General features: G+C 42.6%; 1 protein-coding gene across 1 annotated transcript in view; it reads right to left on the bottom strand.

Moving 5' to 3' along the window:
- The window catches only part of Cacna2d3 (calcium voltage-gated channel auxiliary subunit alpha2delta 3), a 650,190-nt gene that overhangs the window by 213,047 nt on the left and 420,669 nt on the right, over positions 1-16,474 (bottom strand). The window contains exon 13 of the mRNA XM_010643030.2: positions 15,034-15,051. Within this exon, the coding sequence (XP_010641332.1) occupies positions 15,034-15,051 (18 nt within the window). The remainder of the gene's footprint in view (positions 1-15,033; positions 15,052-16,474) is intronic.

A 16,474-nucleotide genomic window follows, 5' to 3' on the forward strand; every position in this document is an offset into this window, starting at 1 on the left:
ATAATGAGGGGCTTCAGTACAGGGTGGAAACCTGTCACCCACTTGCTCCATTTTATACCCCGTGGCAAGGGGAGAACAGGATGGCTGGACGTCACTGTGCTAACCCTCTGTATGAAGTAGGACACACGAAGGAAGGCCATGTAATCAGGAAAACGGAGCATGAGCAGAACATGGTGCTATGAAGAGGACCCTCCCAGCCAGAACCTCCGGGCTTTTCCTACCCCCAGCACAAAAGCTATCTGCATCCACCTCTTTCCCTGGCCAGTCCCCCCACCCCCTCCTCCCACTGCAGCATCACCGTCTTCAGCACAGGATGGAGGTGGCCAGGAGAGGGTCTGGCGAGGACGCACTGGCTGCACATGGCAGGGCATTTTCTGTGTAGGCAGCCCGTGGTGCAGATGGGGACAGAGGAAGGACCGACAGGTGGCCAGGAAATCCTGCTGCGTCTCACGCTCACCACAGCAGCCCCCAGACTGCCACTGTTTGGCTGATGTCAGTGTGACGTGACTCAGCTGACCAACGTACTCTTGTAGCCTTCGGATCTCCGTAACTGTCAGTGATAATCACGACATTTTCTAGGTGCTTTAATAGCGACCAGTTTTGAGAGGCTTCCCTCTCTCAATATGCATATTTAAAAACTTATTTACTCGACCATTCACTCAATGATCTAAAAAGACATTGAGAAAGGAAAGAAGGAGGAGCTTGTTTCAGTAGTAGAACCAAGACTCCTACATCACAACTGGCAATATAGTGGCCACACACACACACACACACACACACACACTCTAAGAGCAATTCTCCTGGATTTTTCCCCTGAAAATTTTTTGTCCCAGTTATGGGACCTGAAGGCTAGGTGTAAATTCTCTTAAAACAAAAATGGGTCATCTTCACAAGGCAACACGGATAAATCTCACCATCGGAAAATGAAGCAAGTAACAGAAGTACACATGGGTGCATAACTTTCTGTAAGGGTTTAAACACAGAAAACAATGCTGCCTACTGTGTGCAGCTACACACATCTACTGTAAACTGTAATGGACAAAGAGGACAGGACTTTCCGTTATCACGACCAAGCAGGAAACAAAGAACACATCGGAGTGGGTGGGCTGAACGTTTACTACCGGGAAGATTCAGGGAAGTGTGCAGAATGCAGGGTACTCCCTGCCAAGGAGTGCAGCCCCAAGTGCCAGGAACAAGGAGCAGCTCTATACTGGTGTCAGGGGGCCGAGGAGATGTGCTGGAACCTGAAGCAGGCTTCGCTTTGAGGAGCACCTCAGAGAGAGCCAAGCAGGGACGCTTGGCCCTCAGCAGCTCCACCGCCAAGTGTGATGTTTTACTCCGTCCATAAAATCACAAGCAAATATTTCTACTTCTTATGTGTGTATAGTGTGAGCACGTGTGGTTTTCTCATTTCTTTTCTGTATGACTACAATTTTCAATAATAGGAGCAACCCCATACAGTCTCATCCACAGATAGTGTTTTCTAAATAAAACACATAATAACCTGTGCTTGCAATGAAGATTAATGCCTAAAACTAAATGTGATGATAATAAATTTTTAAATCCTGTTTTGGAAAGTCTGTTTTACATGAAGATAAAAAAAACAATCCCTTACACTGAAAATATTATGAGAGTAAAGTTTTTATAGTCTCAGTAAAAATTTAAATTTGACTATCAGTATTTTGGATGCCCTTCACAGTGAGGCATCAGAAAAAGCTGGCGTTACTTTTCAGAGAAAAGCCGGTATTTCAATGTAAGCAATATGAATGATCTTTTACAACACTGTTGAAATGAACTGCTTTGTTTTAAAAACTCTAGACAAATTAAGAGCACAACTCATTGTTTAGTTTTCTATTAGGCACTGGTATTTTCCAACATTTTTGCAAGATATTTGAATCCTGAATAATGTAACTCCACAACAAAATGACAGTGGAGAATAAGAAGAGATAAGTAAATAAAAGTAAGTAACATTTCTCTTGTTTTGCCCTTGATTGTCTTGGTAGTCATTTAATCCATGGGAATGCTATATAAATAATCTTTTGTTTCTGGCCAAGACATTTTCTCCTTTTCTTACTGAATCATTACTACTTGCATCTGAGATTTGGAGATTCTGAAACCTTTGAGATTTTACTGTATTTGTAGTTGTTCAAGAAAAAAGCAAAACTTGGACTGCATCGTGTATGAACCAGATTGGGGAATTTGCTTTTCCTTTTTCTGACAACCCGAACACAGCTTTTGTGAAGGATTATGCCGGATAACATTGGAACATCATATATGAAAATCTATGAAGTAGCTTTTCTTCTAATAAAATAATTATTATTCAGGAAAATACTGATATTGTTTTCCCTTTTCCCAGTCTCTCTAAAATATGTCATTGGGCCAGGGATTTAGCTCCGTGGTTCTGCCACCCACCTTGCAAATGCAAGGACCCGAGTTCAATCCCCAGCACCAATCTATCTATCTATCTATAAATACATATATCTATATTTATCTATCCATACAGATGTCATTAAACTTGGTCTGTGGCTTATGAGTAAACATCTCCAAAGAGGGAGGGCCCTGGCTTTGACCAGGAACATTCACACACACACAGAGTTGAGAGAGCATTACTGACTAGCACATCTAAAAGCTGTCTTGGAAACTGCCTTCTTTACTAGGGTGCAACCTGTTTAAGGGCACTCAGGAATGATGACAGTGAGGGCTGTCATGAGGCGCTGGCTTTGGGCCAATATTCATGACACACTCTGACATATAACTATCTCTCCCCCCGCCCCGGTTGTGGCCAAACATTCACATCTTCACAAACGCGGTTTAGACACCTCCCAATAGATGCCTGAAAACAGAGCCAACTGTTGGAGCTTTGGGGCACTGGGAGAAAACCTTCCCCTTGTTTAAAGACCCCCTGAAATGCCGCTTCCTCTATAAAACCTTCCATAACTAAGTGGAAATGGGAACCAGATGTTCTCAGACTTCAATACAAAGATAATCATATTTACTGTACAACCAAAGATACCATCTAGGACCAAATCTGTGCAAACTGTTAATACAAAGTCACTGAGTGCTGCGGCAGGAAGAAGAACCAGCAATTGTGTAGGGCAGAAGCAGGAACGGTTCCTCTTTCAAACTAAGGATTTTGCAGAGAGCCGGGTACACAACAAGTGCTCAGCAAATGATCCCTGAATCAGTTTATTCCAGCACAGACATTTCACTGAAAGGAGACCCAGAGAGGACAGGAATCACAGAGACCTCAGACAAAACTCAGGGCTCCTTCACTTACTGTCTTCCACAACGGGGGATCAGTAACATGTGCAAGTAGATCATGAACATTGGCCAAAATCCAGTGCCTCCTGATAATCCTCACTGCCATTATTCCCAGGTGCTCTTGACATAACCAGGCTGTGCCCTAATAAACAAAGCAGCCTCCAAGACAGCTCGGATGTGTCCATTAGTAATATTCTCCTGGTCTTTTCATTTCTGTGTTCCTGGTTGGACGGGGCCCTCCCTCGGTCGAGATGTTTAGTCCTAAGTTACAGACCCAGCTCAATGACTTATATCTTCCAATTACTGGGAAAAAGGGAAGCAACATCGATATTTGCCGGAAGTATTACGCCTCCATCAGTGTGGGAAGCCTGAGTCTATGGTGGGTTTTCAGAAGCCGCTGCTCCTGATAGGGACAACAGGATCATGATGCCCAGCCAATGTCACAGTGATAACAGAGAAAGGACTTAACTTACTTAAGAGCTTAGTTGAACTCTATGACTTCAGGCAATAGCTCTGAATTAAAATCCTAGAGCAGGCTGCTCAAACTTGCTGGGATATTTGTGTTCGTCAATTCTTCCATCCAGCACCCTCCCTACCATGTTTCCATGCATACATCGGCTTAGGCAGATCCACTGCCAAACACGGCTTGCTATTGCACAACACTGCTTTAAATGTTGTACACGTATGTTGTCTTAGGGCTGATCCCGACACGGACCTTACAAACTGTGTTCATTTAATAGGTGAAAGATTAAAAATAAAGGGGCAAAGGCCGGGGATTTAGCTCAGTGGTTCGGTGGCCTGCCTTGCAAGCGCAAGGATCCGAGTTCAATCCCCGGTACCAAATAAATAAATTAATTAATTAATTAATTAAAAGGGCAAAAGAGCTTGTTCCAGGTCATAGAAAGCAGCAGGTGGAGATAAGAGCCTTAGTCGACCAGTTGCCAAAGCCCGGGTGCAAATCATTCTGCCCTCAGCCTGTTTCAGAGAATAAGGACAAATGTTATGTTTTGCCTTCAGGAGCTTACAGGGCAGTGAAAGAGGCAATCAAGTAAGTCACCCTTGTAATAGGAACAGCCCCCAAGAGTTCTTGGAAAGACAAAGCAGACTATGAACATAACAGCCAGCATCGTGCCTGGCACGTCTGACAAGGGCAAATCTCATAAGGGATGTTCCTGCGGGCTTGGGAAGAGAAGCTCGTATGCTCCTTTGAAATCCACTCATTACTCTATCAAATTTGAGCTTCATCAGCCTCTCCACCTGAGCCATGTAAACAAACTATGAAGATATTTCTCTTTTGTCCTATGACAGAGTATCGTGACCTTCCAGGTTAAACACGCTTCGGGTAGGACTGGGGTAATAAATGACAGCTACACATATTAAAAGAAGTTGAAGGAGCGTGCTGGGGATGGAGGAAGGCAGTCAGGAAGAAAGGCCATGTGCTCCAGCGCCCAGCCTCCAAATCACCTAATGTGTTCCAGGCGTGGGCAAGTAGGCATGGGTTTAATCCAAGCACACAGAGCTCATGATTCAGCAAGTGGTTCAATTCCGTGAGTCATTTCTGGAAAAAACAAATCCATACCATGGCATTAGTTTTTGCCTAACATTTTTGTACTTCATGAAACTTGGCTGGGTTTTCCAAAACCCTTCAGGCTAATTCAAAAGGATAAACATCTAATTCTCTGTTTTTTAATTTCTTCACAGCATTGCTGCGTCCGATTGTGCAATCACTCCAGTTTACCCAGAGGGTCATTTCAGTTGAATCCTTCAGTAGGAGATGCCCGGCACCTCATCCAGACCCAGCCCTGCAGTTCCCATGGAACTAGGTGACACGCAGGTTTGCGGTGACTGGGGTGAGGGGTCTGACGAGTACATCACATAACTGGAAAAAGGATCAGGCAGCTGAACTATGACCAGACCAATGAACACGTCACAATCCAGCAGCAAAAGTGAAAGGCGGTTACTGCATTAAAATCACTAATTTTTCCATCTTTATGCGCAGAAACAATGGCAGATAAACACTGTCATGTTTGTAAAAAAAAAAATGTGCCACAAATGTAAAGAAAGGCTATGCCTTGGATTAAGCTCTGTGGTGCCATGGCCTGATGAGTTTGATTCCTAGGACTAACAAAAAAGAAAAGAAAAGAAAAAAAAGAAAGGCTATGCCTCTGAGTACATAGTACGCAGGTATGCGAAGAACTCATGGCATTTAGGAGGTCTATGTCCCAGACCTGCCCAGTGAAGTCAGATGAAAAGTCACTGATGTGATACAGCCTTGACTTACGTTCGCATTTGGACAGACTTGATTTTCAAGTAAGCCAATGAACCTTGCTGATTTGTATTTGCCCCTGTGTTGGAGGGTGCTGTTTATACATTCTCTCTCTAAGGCAATCCGAAAGAAAATACATTTCCGACTCACGTCCATATATTTTGTGTTATTTCATTCACTCTTTCACTAAGGTACTTCATGAAGCTATCCTTGAAATGACGTAGCATCCAGGGTTTGGGCCATTAAATATAGACTTATAAGTTATTTTACTTTGTTTTTACTTTGGGGGGGGGTTTGAGACAAGGTCTCACTATGTAGTTGAGACTGACCTGGAATTCACTATGTAGCCCATGCTGATTTTAACTCGCAGTGATCCTCCTGCCTCAGCTTCTCGAGTGCTGGGATTACAGGGGTGCACCACCTTGCCCGGCATAAGTTATTTTATAGAAAACATATCAGCTGTATGAAGGGATGCGCACAGGAGTTTGAAGCCTATCAGGAATTATGGAGACAACTTCAAAATGGAAATCCAACTCTTTGCATTCAAGATTGCTTAGGGCCACATCTATAAAAATGACCTTGCATCCCAAAGCGAGGAGGTCAGAGACTGGGGATCCAGTGATATCCCTTTCCACACTGGTCTAGGTTTAATATCGGCTCTCCTGGCACTATGGCCCTGCCGTAAGTCCCTGTCAAGCTTTGGGCAGGACCTCTCTCGCTGCTTCACCTCCTTTTCCACACAGAGAAGGAAATTTGTATTTCTTTGGGGGATGTAAGCACAACTGAGATGAAAACAAGTTTTTAAATCCAACTGTTTTCATTCAGATGCTCCTTTGAGTCTCAAAAGACATTTTATCTTTAGCAATGTTATAAATAGTTTGTATTAACACCTCAAGAGAGTACTTCATGATCGTGCCTGATTTAAATAAATAGCAAATATTCACATAGTTTAAATGAGAATTTTTGAAACAAGTCTTTGAATTCCTAAGACACTAAAAGTTAAGTCTGAAACTAGAAATTCTTTGCATAGCAGAGATTTTAAAATCAATTCCTGGTTTTCAGCTTCATAAATGCTTATTTCTTTGGCCTATTTTTTTCTAAGAACACCAGGTGACATCAATGTTTCTGCCTTTATTTGATCAAATTTTTGTGTGCTAACTGCTTACCAGTCCAATATTTAAATACAGAATGACCAAAACTTGCATATTTTTCATTAACTTTTATAAGGTAATATAACAGGAAATGTAAAATGGCAATTTTATCAAATTCAGTTATTTCTTGGCGTATGATACATCTAAAAACATCCATACACAACACATGTTACAATGTGGACAGCAGTATCTGGTCTTTGGCCGAATTTTTTTTTTTTTTTTGGTTTTTTTTTTTTTTTGGTTTTTTGAGACAGGGTCTCACCATGTAGTTGAGACTGACCTGGAACTCACTATGTAGTCCAGGCTGGTCTCGAACTCAGTGATCCACCTGCCTTCACCTCCTGAGTGCTGGGATTACAGGTGTGCGCCACCACGCCTGGCCTTCAGAATTCTTTTTGTATTATTGTCTTTCTTGGAACAACAACACACTCTACACTACGTCAGCCTGTCCTTTCTCCCTATGGGTGATATAATTTCAATAACACAACTATAATAATGGTAATGGTGAAGACACGGGTGATGGTTGGCATTTCCCTATCCCGTATTTTTAATTATTTGGTCTATTAGAGCTAATTTAAATTGTAAATGAATTTCTGAGGCCCCTTGTTTTGAATAAATGAAAGTTCCACCCTGTTTGGTCCAGAAGGTGCCCAAATATTTTATAATAATATTTTCCCCCTCACTTTTTGATTACAGAATAGCTTAATTCTATCAATTCCACCTCTAGCATTATTATAAGCTCTGACCATTTCTGGAATTTTTTTAGTTTTGTTTTGTCTTTCAAGGCGTATCATTTCTGTGTTATGAATAGTTGACAGTAAGGAGATGTCTTTCTTGTCCTTCCATTTCATAATACAGACTTTTCCTCTCTGATACGCTAACATTTCTCCTTTTCAGTTTTTTCTTTTGCAGATCTGTTGGCCCTTCCTTCCTACTCAGTCTCAGTGTCCCAGATGTGTCCGTTTGGTATTGTAAAAGAACATCGCTGGGTCTGGGGATTTAGCTCAGTGGTTCCACTACCTGCTTCGCAAGCCGAAGGTCCCCAGTTTGATCCCAGTACCACCAAAAAAAAAAAAAAAAAAAAAAAAAAAAAAAAAAAAAATATTCTGAAGAAGTATAGAAATTATATCTGAAGTACTTACAATAAGAGTTTTTAGAGATTGTAGTGCAAAGTTCTAGGTTAGTTTTCAGAAATACAATAAACACAAATTAGTAAAAAAACCAGAACTAATAGATTTCACTTGAAACAAACATCAAAGGCAAAGACAACATTCTAAATAAAAAAATATGCAAAAATTGGTCGATATAAAACAACGGGCGCATGAGTGTCTCTTGCACAAATAAGAATGGACTGGCTGAGCCTTGGGTAGTCAGTGTGTAGAGACCCCTGATGCTTGGGTACACTGGTAAGTGGCTGGCAGGGTCATCAGCACTGTTGCTGCCCTGCCGTGGCCACCACACCTCCGGATGGAGCACTTAGCACGGTGGGTCCTAAGTGCTGAGCCTGAGCTTCTCAGGAAGTCCTTTGACAGAGATGTCTCCACCCCGTGATGATGAGAGAGCAAAGGCTCAGAGCAGTGGTGGCCTGGGCCCACAGTCACAAGGGACAGAAGTTAGGGCCTCAACCCCACCCCCAGCTGACACCAGAGTCGGTCTTGGCAACCATGGGGCTGCCCAGCCTCTGCAGAAGAGTGGGGTGTCTCCCTGGATGTGGGGAGCACAGCAGGAGGCGCTGCACCATTCCGGAATGTTCGCTAAGCAGCAATGTGAGCAAACTACATCCTCACCCAGCTTCATTTTCCCACATTTCTGCCAGAAGAGCCCTTCCTTCCACCTGAGGTTAAGGTCCCACCTGCATGGACTGGATCTCTGACTAAAGATAAAAAATCGACCTTTCTTTCTAGTAGGAAATAAGAATTATTAATAAAAAGAAGTATTTTAAATTTGTCCCAAGCAGGACAACCACTGTTTACAGCTCTACAACTTCTGAGCACAGCTGTCAGTGTCAAGAATCAGGGCGACTATGTGCGAGTTTGCACACCTGAGTCCAGTTGCCCACTTTCCGCTCCTGGAGAAGGTTGGGCTCCGCAAACAATTGGCAGGCTGACCCATTAGTCTGTTCTGTTTAATGGATTTGTGGGTAATGCAATTAGTTCATCAGCATAAACATAATTATCTACTTACAAATCTAAGACGTATTCATTGCACAGGATTTGAAAAATACAGAAATATATAGAGGATAAACTTCTTATTAATATCTATGTCTTCCACTAATAACCACTAAGAAGACCTTCCAATATTGTTTTGTACATCTGTTTACACAGCCTATATGCACACATCGCAAAGATCACAAATACACAAAATGTTACAAACAGATGTACATGATTTTAACCTAATAATTTTTTTTTTTTTTTTTTTTTGGTACCAGGGATCGAACTCAGGACCTTGCTCTTTCAGGGCAGGGGGTGACACCACTGAGTTAAATCCTTGGCCCTGACCTATAATTTTTTAATAGCTTCCTAACATTCTGCTTTTTGTAAGTTCAGTGACTTTTATAATCACTTTCCTATTTGAGTATTTTGGATCTTCTTTTCCTCATTATAAATAAAATTGCAAGTCACTCGTTAATTTAGGCTAAATTCAGCAAGCATTAATGAGTCAAAGCATGCACATGTGAAAGTTCTTGACACACACTGGTAACATTTTTTTGAAGACTGTTAAACAAATCTCATGCATTACTGTAAAAGCTGAATTTTAACAATGTTTTATAATTAAAGTGAATCTCTTTTATCATTTCACTCTTGATTATAATAATATACACACTTGAAACATTCACATAAATATGAAAACGGGGTAAACTCACAAGTAGATACATCCAATTTTGGGATTGTGTAATGTTGACAAGTTGTTTCTTTCCAATAAGAAATGCAAATGGCGTCCTGCTTCCAAACAGGGCTCCCTGTCCCCCACCAGCCCCAGAGGGGCTGTAGCTGAAATCTGTGTCCTGCTCTGTTAGGTGTCTGCCACCAGGAGGCTATGCACTTTGAATCTGAGGGTCTTGCATTCATTTATTCGTGGTCTCAAGCTCTGGGTAGGACAGAACCACAGAAAAAGGGTCACCAAGACTTGCAGAATTCACGTCCTTCCTCAGAAGCAGCACAGCTGCCCCGGGCTGTCACAGAGACATTTCTACACACCAGTGGAGGACTACCGTTTTCCTTTGGTGACTGTCACTGTGGCTGGGTGATACACCACTGCCCAGATTGCCAGTCTGTCACACTGGACACAGGAAAAGCTGAACTCACGGAACTTCCTGTGGCATCTGTTTCCCTTGCCTACTGACCAAACAGGTGTTAAGAGCCAAAGCTGTAGTCTGGTGGACCTCTATCGTCTTGCAGACTGTGAGCATATTAATTTTAGCCCGCAGTTGGGAATGTATATAAAAGATGCCTGCATATGTTCCTCTAAAGTAGTAAGCAGATGATGAGAAAAAGAAACAACAACAACAGGGTTATCACTGGAAATTGGAAATAAAAATTTCCACGCTAAGCGAGTAGAGATAAAAAGCCAATGAGTCAAAAACTGGAACCAAATGTAAATAGTTACCTCTTCTCAGTTTTGCACTTCAATTGCTGGTTACACAACTGTAATGAAACACTAAAATCACTAGACCTGCAGTTGTACAAAAGAGAAGGCTTTGCAAACTTTCAATTTTCGATTTTCAATGACAGTTAATCCAACAGTTGAAAGTATAACAGTTAAATGAGGCAAAGAATAGTAATAATGATGTCCTCCAATTGCTGAAGTCTGATTACACAGAGATAAGAGGCAGCCAAATTCTACTCATACAAGGTTTTTATCTAAAGAACATGATAAAAGCTGGGCATGGCGATGCACACCTGTCATCCCAGCACTAGGGAGGCTGAGGCAGGAGGACAGCTGAAAGTTAGGCCTGCCTGGGCTACACAGTGAGTTCAAGGCCAGCCTGAACTTACACAGCAAAACCCTGTCTCAAAAAACAAAAACAAACAAACAATAAAAAAAAAGGATAAAAAAAGGAAGAAGAAAGGAAGGAAAGAAGGAAAAAAGAAGGAAGGAAGAAAAGAAAGATTAAAAAAGGGAAAGGAAGGGAAGATTTAGATAAATGAATGCTTCCACTTACCCCCCCCCATATATTATAAACAAGGAAACAAAACAAATGGCTTAGGAACCCATTTACCCTGGGGTGTGGGGGGATTAATAAAACAGTGTTTCCTGAAACAAAGACCAAAAATCGACCTCCATTTAAGAAGTTAATTTATGCACTCCCCAGTCCTCACACAAGTTAAGCAGCACAGAATATCACAGCAGGCATAGAGCAACAGATCTTGAACCCTGCTGTGTTTGTTCAAGGCGGCAAGTTAAGCTATTCCTAACAGGAAACAAAACATGCGGCCAGGCTATTAAACAGGGATCATTTTGCCAGACTGTGCAGCTCCGAATGCATCAACTGCTGTTCCAAACAGGATTAGATGTGGTTTGCTTTAACTATGGTTTTGAGAAAAATGCTTATGCCTCCTCAGAATTCTCAGGCTGACATTAACTAATACAGCACCAGGAAAGACACAGAGCACCTAGGAAATGGCCAGGAAATCTCTGCAAACGCTAAGGTCACGCGAACGCGGCAGGAAAAGGAGGGAAAGGTACCAGTGTCTCAAGGTAACTATGTACCTGGCCAGATGTGGAATTCCCCAAAGGGCACCGCTAACTAAATCTTCAAGGCTCATTCGACATCGCTACATCTGTATTGATTAACCTCATCACAAACAGCTGATGTGTAGCTCCTATATGCAGAAACTACGGGAATAAAAATGCTGCTATGAAATGGACATTTTTTGTTTTTCAACAGTTCGGTAACCACACACTGATGTGTAAATGGCTTTACTCTTTCTGCTGTGTCACCCTTATAAGATGAAATTCCTGTGGTTTTTTTTTTGTTTGTTTGTTTTGTTTTTGGAGAAGGCAAAAACTATCGTGTAAGAGAAAAAAAGGTGAGACTCTCACATGGAGTCCTCTTCCTTGAATTTAAGGTTGATCAATCCACAGAAGAAAACAGTTCCATTAGGGTGAAAAGAGTGGGTGAGCTCCCCTGAAGGCATCAGGTCCTCACTGTTACATGGGTTTTAGCCAGGAATGCAGGACACTACCTTCTTATTTATTTATTTATTTGTACCGGGGATCAAACTTGGGTCCTTCCGCTTGCAAGGCAGGCAGTGGCACCACTGAGCTAAATCCCCAGTCCCACTGCCTCCGTGTTTAGTGAAAATGTTTAATATCATCAGTCACAGCCAAAGCATCCCCTCAATGTGATGTCAAGGGTTCAAGATTATACAGCCTAGGAATTACCTGGGAGGTGCTTACTTACGAATTATTGAAAAAACACTTTCTTAGGCAAACCATTGTTTTACAAAATCATTGTGAAGGTGTAGCTGAGAAACTTGGGAAGCCCCCCAAAAATGCTAGAATTGTGAAAATCGTAACAGTTATAGACAACAATTATGAAAGACTGTTATACATAAGACGTACACCCAAACGGGACAGTTTTAGTTGTAGACCAGCCAAGAGAATAAAATAAGCACGCTTACAGAGAAACACGTATTTAAAATATTTATAGAGAAAACAGTTGCAGATGATACAAAGATTACAACAAAAACAGCACAAATGCAGACACCATATGGTCCAGTGCATGTGCTCATGACCTCATGCGAAAAGTAGGCCAAAGACGTAGCTGCCGAGGGTGCCTCCCTTTTACCCCCAAACAACAAACTCTTGGCTGTGGAAGGAACTCATTAGACTCATGTCCACAGATGGCTGCAATCTATAGATAATGTGAGAGGAATTGGGGGAAAAAAATCTCTCGAAAAATTATTCTTCGAAACCTTTGCTTTTCAAGGGTTCCAAGACCATTTTCCATTTCTTTCTGAATCCGTGGAGCAGTTACAGTCGGCTGATGCACATCTCCCTGTGAAATAGGAACTGCCGGGCTCTTCTGTCACCTCCTGACTCTTCCTCAGGTTTGAGTCAGGATCTCAGATATGGGCAGGATCCCAGAGCCCCCTTTCCTCCATGACTGCTCTCGGGATTTTCTCTGGAGCCCCAGGGGCTGAGCCACACCAACTGGCCCTGGAACTTTACCTCTCGTGAGTGTACAACACAGGTCAGGTTCTGGGCTAGAGAAATGACTGTCATGACAAACACTGGGACCAGAGCCTACCACTCTCCTTAAATCTACACGAGCACTGATGCTTAGAGAAGTTGCACACTTTGGTCATGATTATGAATGGATGCAGGCCTTCGCTGGCCAAGCAGCAAGACAGGACATTTGAAGGAAAGTGAGGCTCGTAAGAACTTCAACCTTATAGCAAAAGCCCCTATGTGTGCCATACTGGAGAGAGGGACAGAAGCAGAGAGGTAGAGATGTGGGCACATCACCAGATGCGGAGCTCAGTCCTGTGGGAGAATGCTTTTCATCTGCCAAAGCCTCACCTCAGCGCCCCTCACCTTCCAGACCAGAGATCGGGGGCTCAAACCCCAACTTCTTCTTCACAGCTGGATACCCAGAAACTAGCCCCAAAGAGTTCTGAAGCTTCACACAGGGCTTTTTGTATTTTTTAGAGGCAAGTACCATCTCTACAGCAATAGGAAAAGATAATTTGCAGGCAGGATAGGAAAAGGAGGCAGAGGTATTCCTACAGAAGAAGCCCTTTGAACTATCTGTCCTCTTCTGGAGACCAGGAGAGAACGAGAGCACCAGCTGAGGAATGTTCCTCAATTCGGGACTGTGTGTGATCACATTCTCCACTTTCTGGGCATGTCATGCCCGTCCGTACGGGATGACAGAAGACATGAACGCAACGAAGTGCTATTGAGTCATACCGCCCAGCAACACTTGTCCTTACCATGTTCTGTCTTGGTTTTTTGTTTTAAAATTCCATGGCTGACAGCACCTGCAATTCATGAAGAATCTTCTACAACAGGAACACTTTTGTGTGCAGATCAGTGGAGCTTTGATGAATAAATGCCAGTAAATTAGCACAGGTCCATTTCTGAGCATTAAATTTGTTGAGTCTCCTCACAGAAAGCAAAACAAAACAAACCCCTTTCAAATGTAGGCAATTAAGAAGGCACGTCCTATCAAAGACATTGAGCCTTATAAACAATCGAGATTTCTGACCATACATATACCCTGGGAGCTGTTGCCCTCCTTGAATACTTTTAAGTTTTAATGAAGTGTTCAGTCCTTTTGTGATGGCACTGAAGTGTAATCAAGCATTACCACAAGCCAAGTCACACACTAGCACATCTCGCCTTGTTTAAATATCTCCAATATATTTGAGCAATTGTGTAATGATTTCTAGGCCTCCGGTTGTCCATATGGTCTGAACAGACGGTCTTCTGTACAGCAGTTGTGCTATCTGTCCCAGGGAGAAAGAACCAAGTCATCCCTGCTCTGAAATGGAAAGCTTGAGAAATGCTGCTTACATTTCAGGGTGGCGCCACCATACCTTAACTCTTGAGATGAAACCAGCACACATCTGGCTCCCAGAAGTTGCTATGTCCTTCGGAAGGCTTGCTTATGTTTCTTAAATACACAGGGGGAATAATGCCGCAGGCACGGTGTGTCTTTTTCTTAACCACAACTGTCCTCAGGATATGATGACATGAGACATGGGGACAACACAGCAAAGCCATCACTGCAACCTTATGGAGTTTTTGTGGACAGAGAACATTTGGGATGGTGGGGCCAGATCATCTCTGGTAGACAATGAGGACCAGTGAAAGGGTCTGGCCATTGACAAGAACTCCACTCTCATTTGCTCTGTATAATACAGGTAATAAGACACACAAAGGAGCTGCGTTTTTTTTTTTTTTTAGAAATAAACGGAACCCAATGGGGAGGCCTCAGAGATCTGGCTTAAAAGCCCAGAATTTGAACTTGATCACTAGGCTTTACGGATTATTCACACTATCTGTCTCCCTGAGAGACTTCCAGAAAAGCCCTGGAATGTTATGTTTGAAGGAAAACTCCAAACTTACTCTCGACCTATTATCTCGGAATTCTTAGGAAAGTCATTAGGCATAGATTCACCCTTCAGTCATGGACTGTGAAAGGGTTCTTTGGGTGGACTAATGTGGCAAGCGGGTAGTGGACGCTGAGGGCATGGATCCCTCTGATCCTGCCCGACCTCAGGTTTCTGAAGCTGTAAGAGGAAAACCATTTCACTGGTCACAAATAGTGCAAAATGCACAGCACCATGGAAACATGCATGACTTGTGAGCTCTGAGAATGACTGGGTGTGACGGAAGAGAGTTTACCTTTTGAGCCTGTGGGAGCTGAAAAATAAGGGAAAACAAACAGAAAAGAAAAAAATCAATCATTATGTTGAAGTCAAGGTCAACTGTAAAACTTTACTCTGCAGCAACTGGCAAATGCAAAAACCAAAATGAGGAGAGAAAAGAACGAAGTAAAACTGAACCCAAGTAATTTTTCCAAGTAAAGCTACAGTGCTGATTATTTGACCCGCTATCTGAATTTGTGGTTATCAACAGATCGGCTGTGAGTTTTCCAACTGGTGCTGTGGGAATCAGCATGCCCCACACTGTGTGGGAACCGCCTGCAGAGGGGGACCTGAAGTTCTTCTGTCCAGGGGCCCAAGAGCACAGTCCCACGCCACACTTCCTGCTTCCTGGAGACCAGCAGCACTCAGCCAGAGGACAGCTGGCTGGGGGAGGAGGGCAAGGGAAAGCGAGAGTTGTTGACCTTGGTGGGCAGAGGCCACGAGTGCTGCAACACATCCATAGCGCATGGGGCAAACAATCAGCCAGCACATGTCAGGAGTGCAGAAGGCCAGAAATCCCACTGTATTTAAAGGTAAGAGCACTAGAAGAATTCTGTCTTTAAATCAATTTTTCATGCTTTGCAGCACATTAACTATTCCCATTATTGATGATTAATGGACCAGGAGCAGAGGTTTGCACATTTAAAGCAAGCTGATATTCTGCAAACAATGAAAAAAAATACTCAATCCATAAAGTAAGACGTAACCACTTTCCCAATGGCATATACAAGAAACAAATTAATATGTATATAGAAAAGATGAACATTCATGGGATATATTTGACTATTTTTGCCCTGCTGAGATACTAGGCTGTGGTTTATTGCTACTGTGTTGTGACTCCCATTATGCACACAGTGCTTTGAGAAGCATTTTCTAACCTGGCCTGGAATTAGCATTATCCGTGTATAAAATACCTAATCTACGAATGACATCATTACAGATGCTTAACTTGTCATCACAGAGACTAAGGTCTACCAAGTATGAACTTGTCATTAGCCATGATGTTTAGGCCCTCTGTTTGCATTTTCTCATTAAGTCACAGCAACCAAATGCTAGGTACTTCCATTTTACAGATGAAAAGTAAACCTTAGAGTAACTCTATGATGTCCGATAGATAATACACTGTAGTTCTGGACTGCCTGGCTTTAGAATATATAAATTTGACTCAGCTCACATGAATAAAGGACCCCAAACACTTAACAAATGTGGCTATGTGTGAGAGACTGCTTGGGCCTGCATAAGATGGCTGCCCTCAACCTTAGCCTTTGCCTCGATAGTTCTGGAGCCTGGCTTTAGAATATATAAATTTGACTCAGCTCACATGAATAAAGGACCCCAAACACTTAACAAATGTGGCTATGTGTGAGAGACTGCTTGGGCCTGCATAAGATGGCTGCCCTCAACCTTAGCCTTTTTGC

This window comes from Fukomys damarensis, unplaced genomic scaffold, assembly GCF_012274545.1.
Source record: "Fukomys damarensis isolate Sample0158 unplaced genomic scaffold, DMR_v1.0_HiC HiC_scaffold_28, whole genome shotgun sequence".
Lineage (NCBI taxonomy): Eukaryota > Metazoa > Chordata > Mammalia > Rodentia > Bathyergidae > Fukomys > Fukomys damarensis.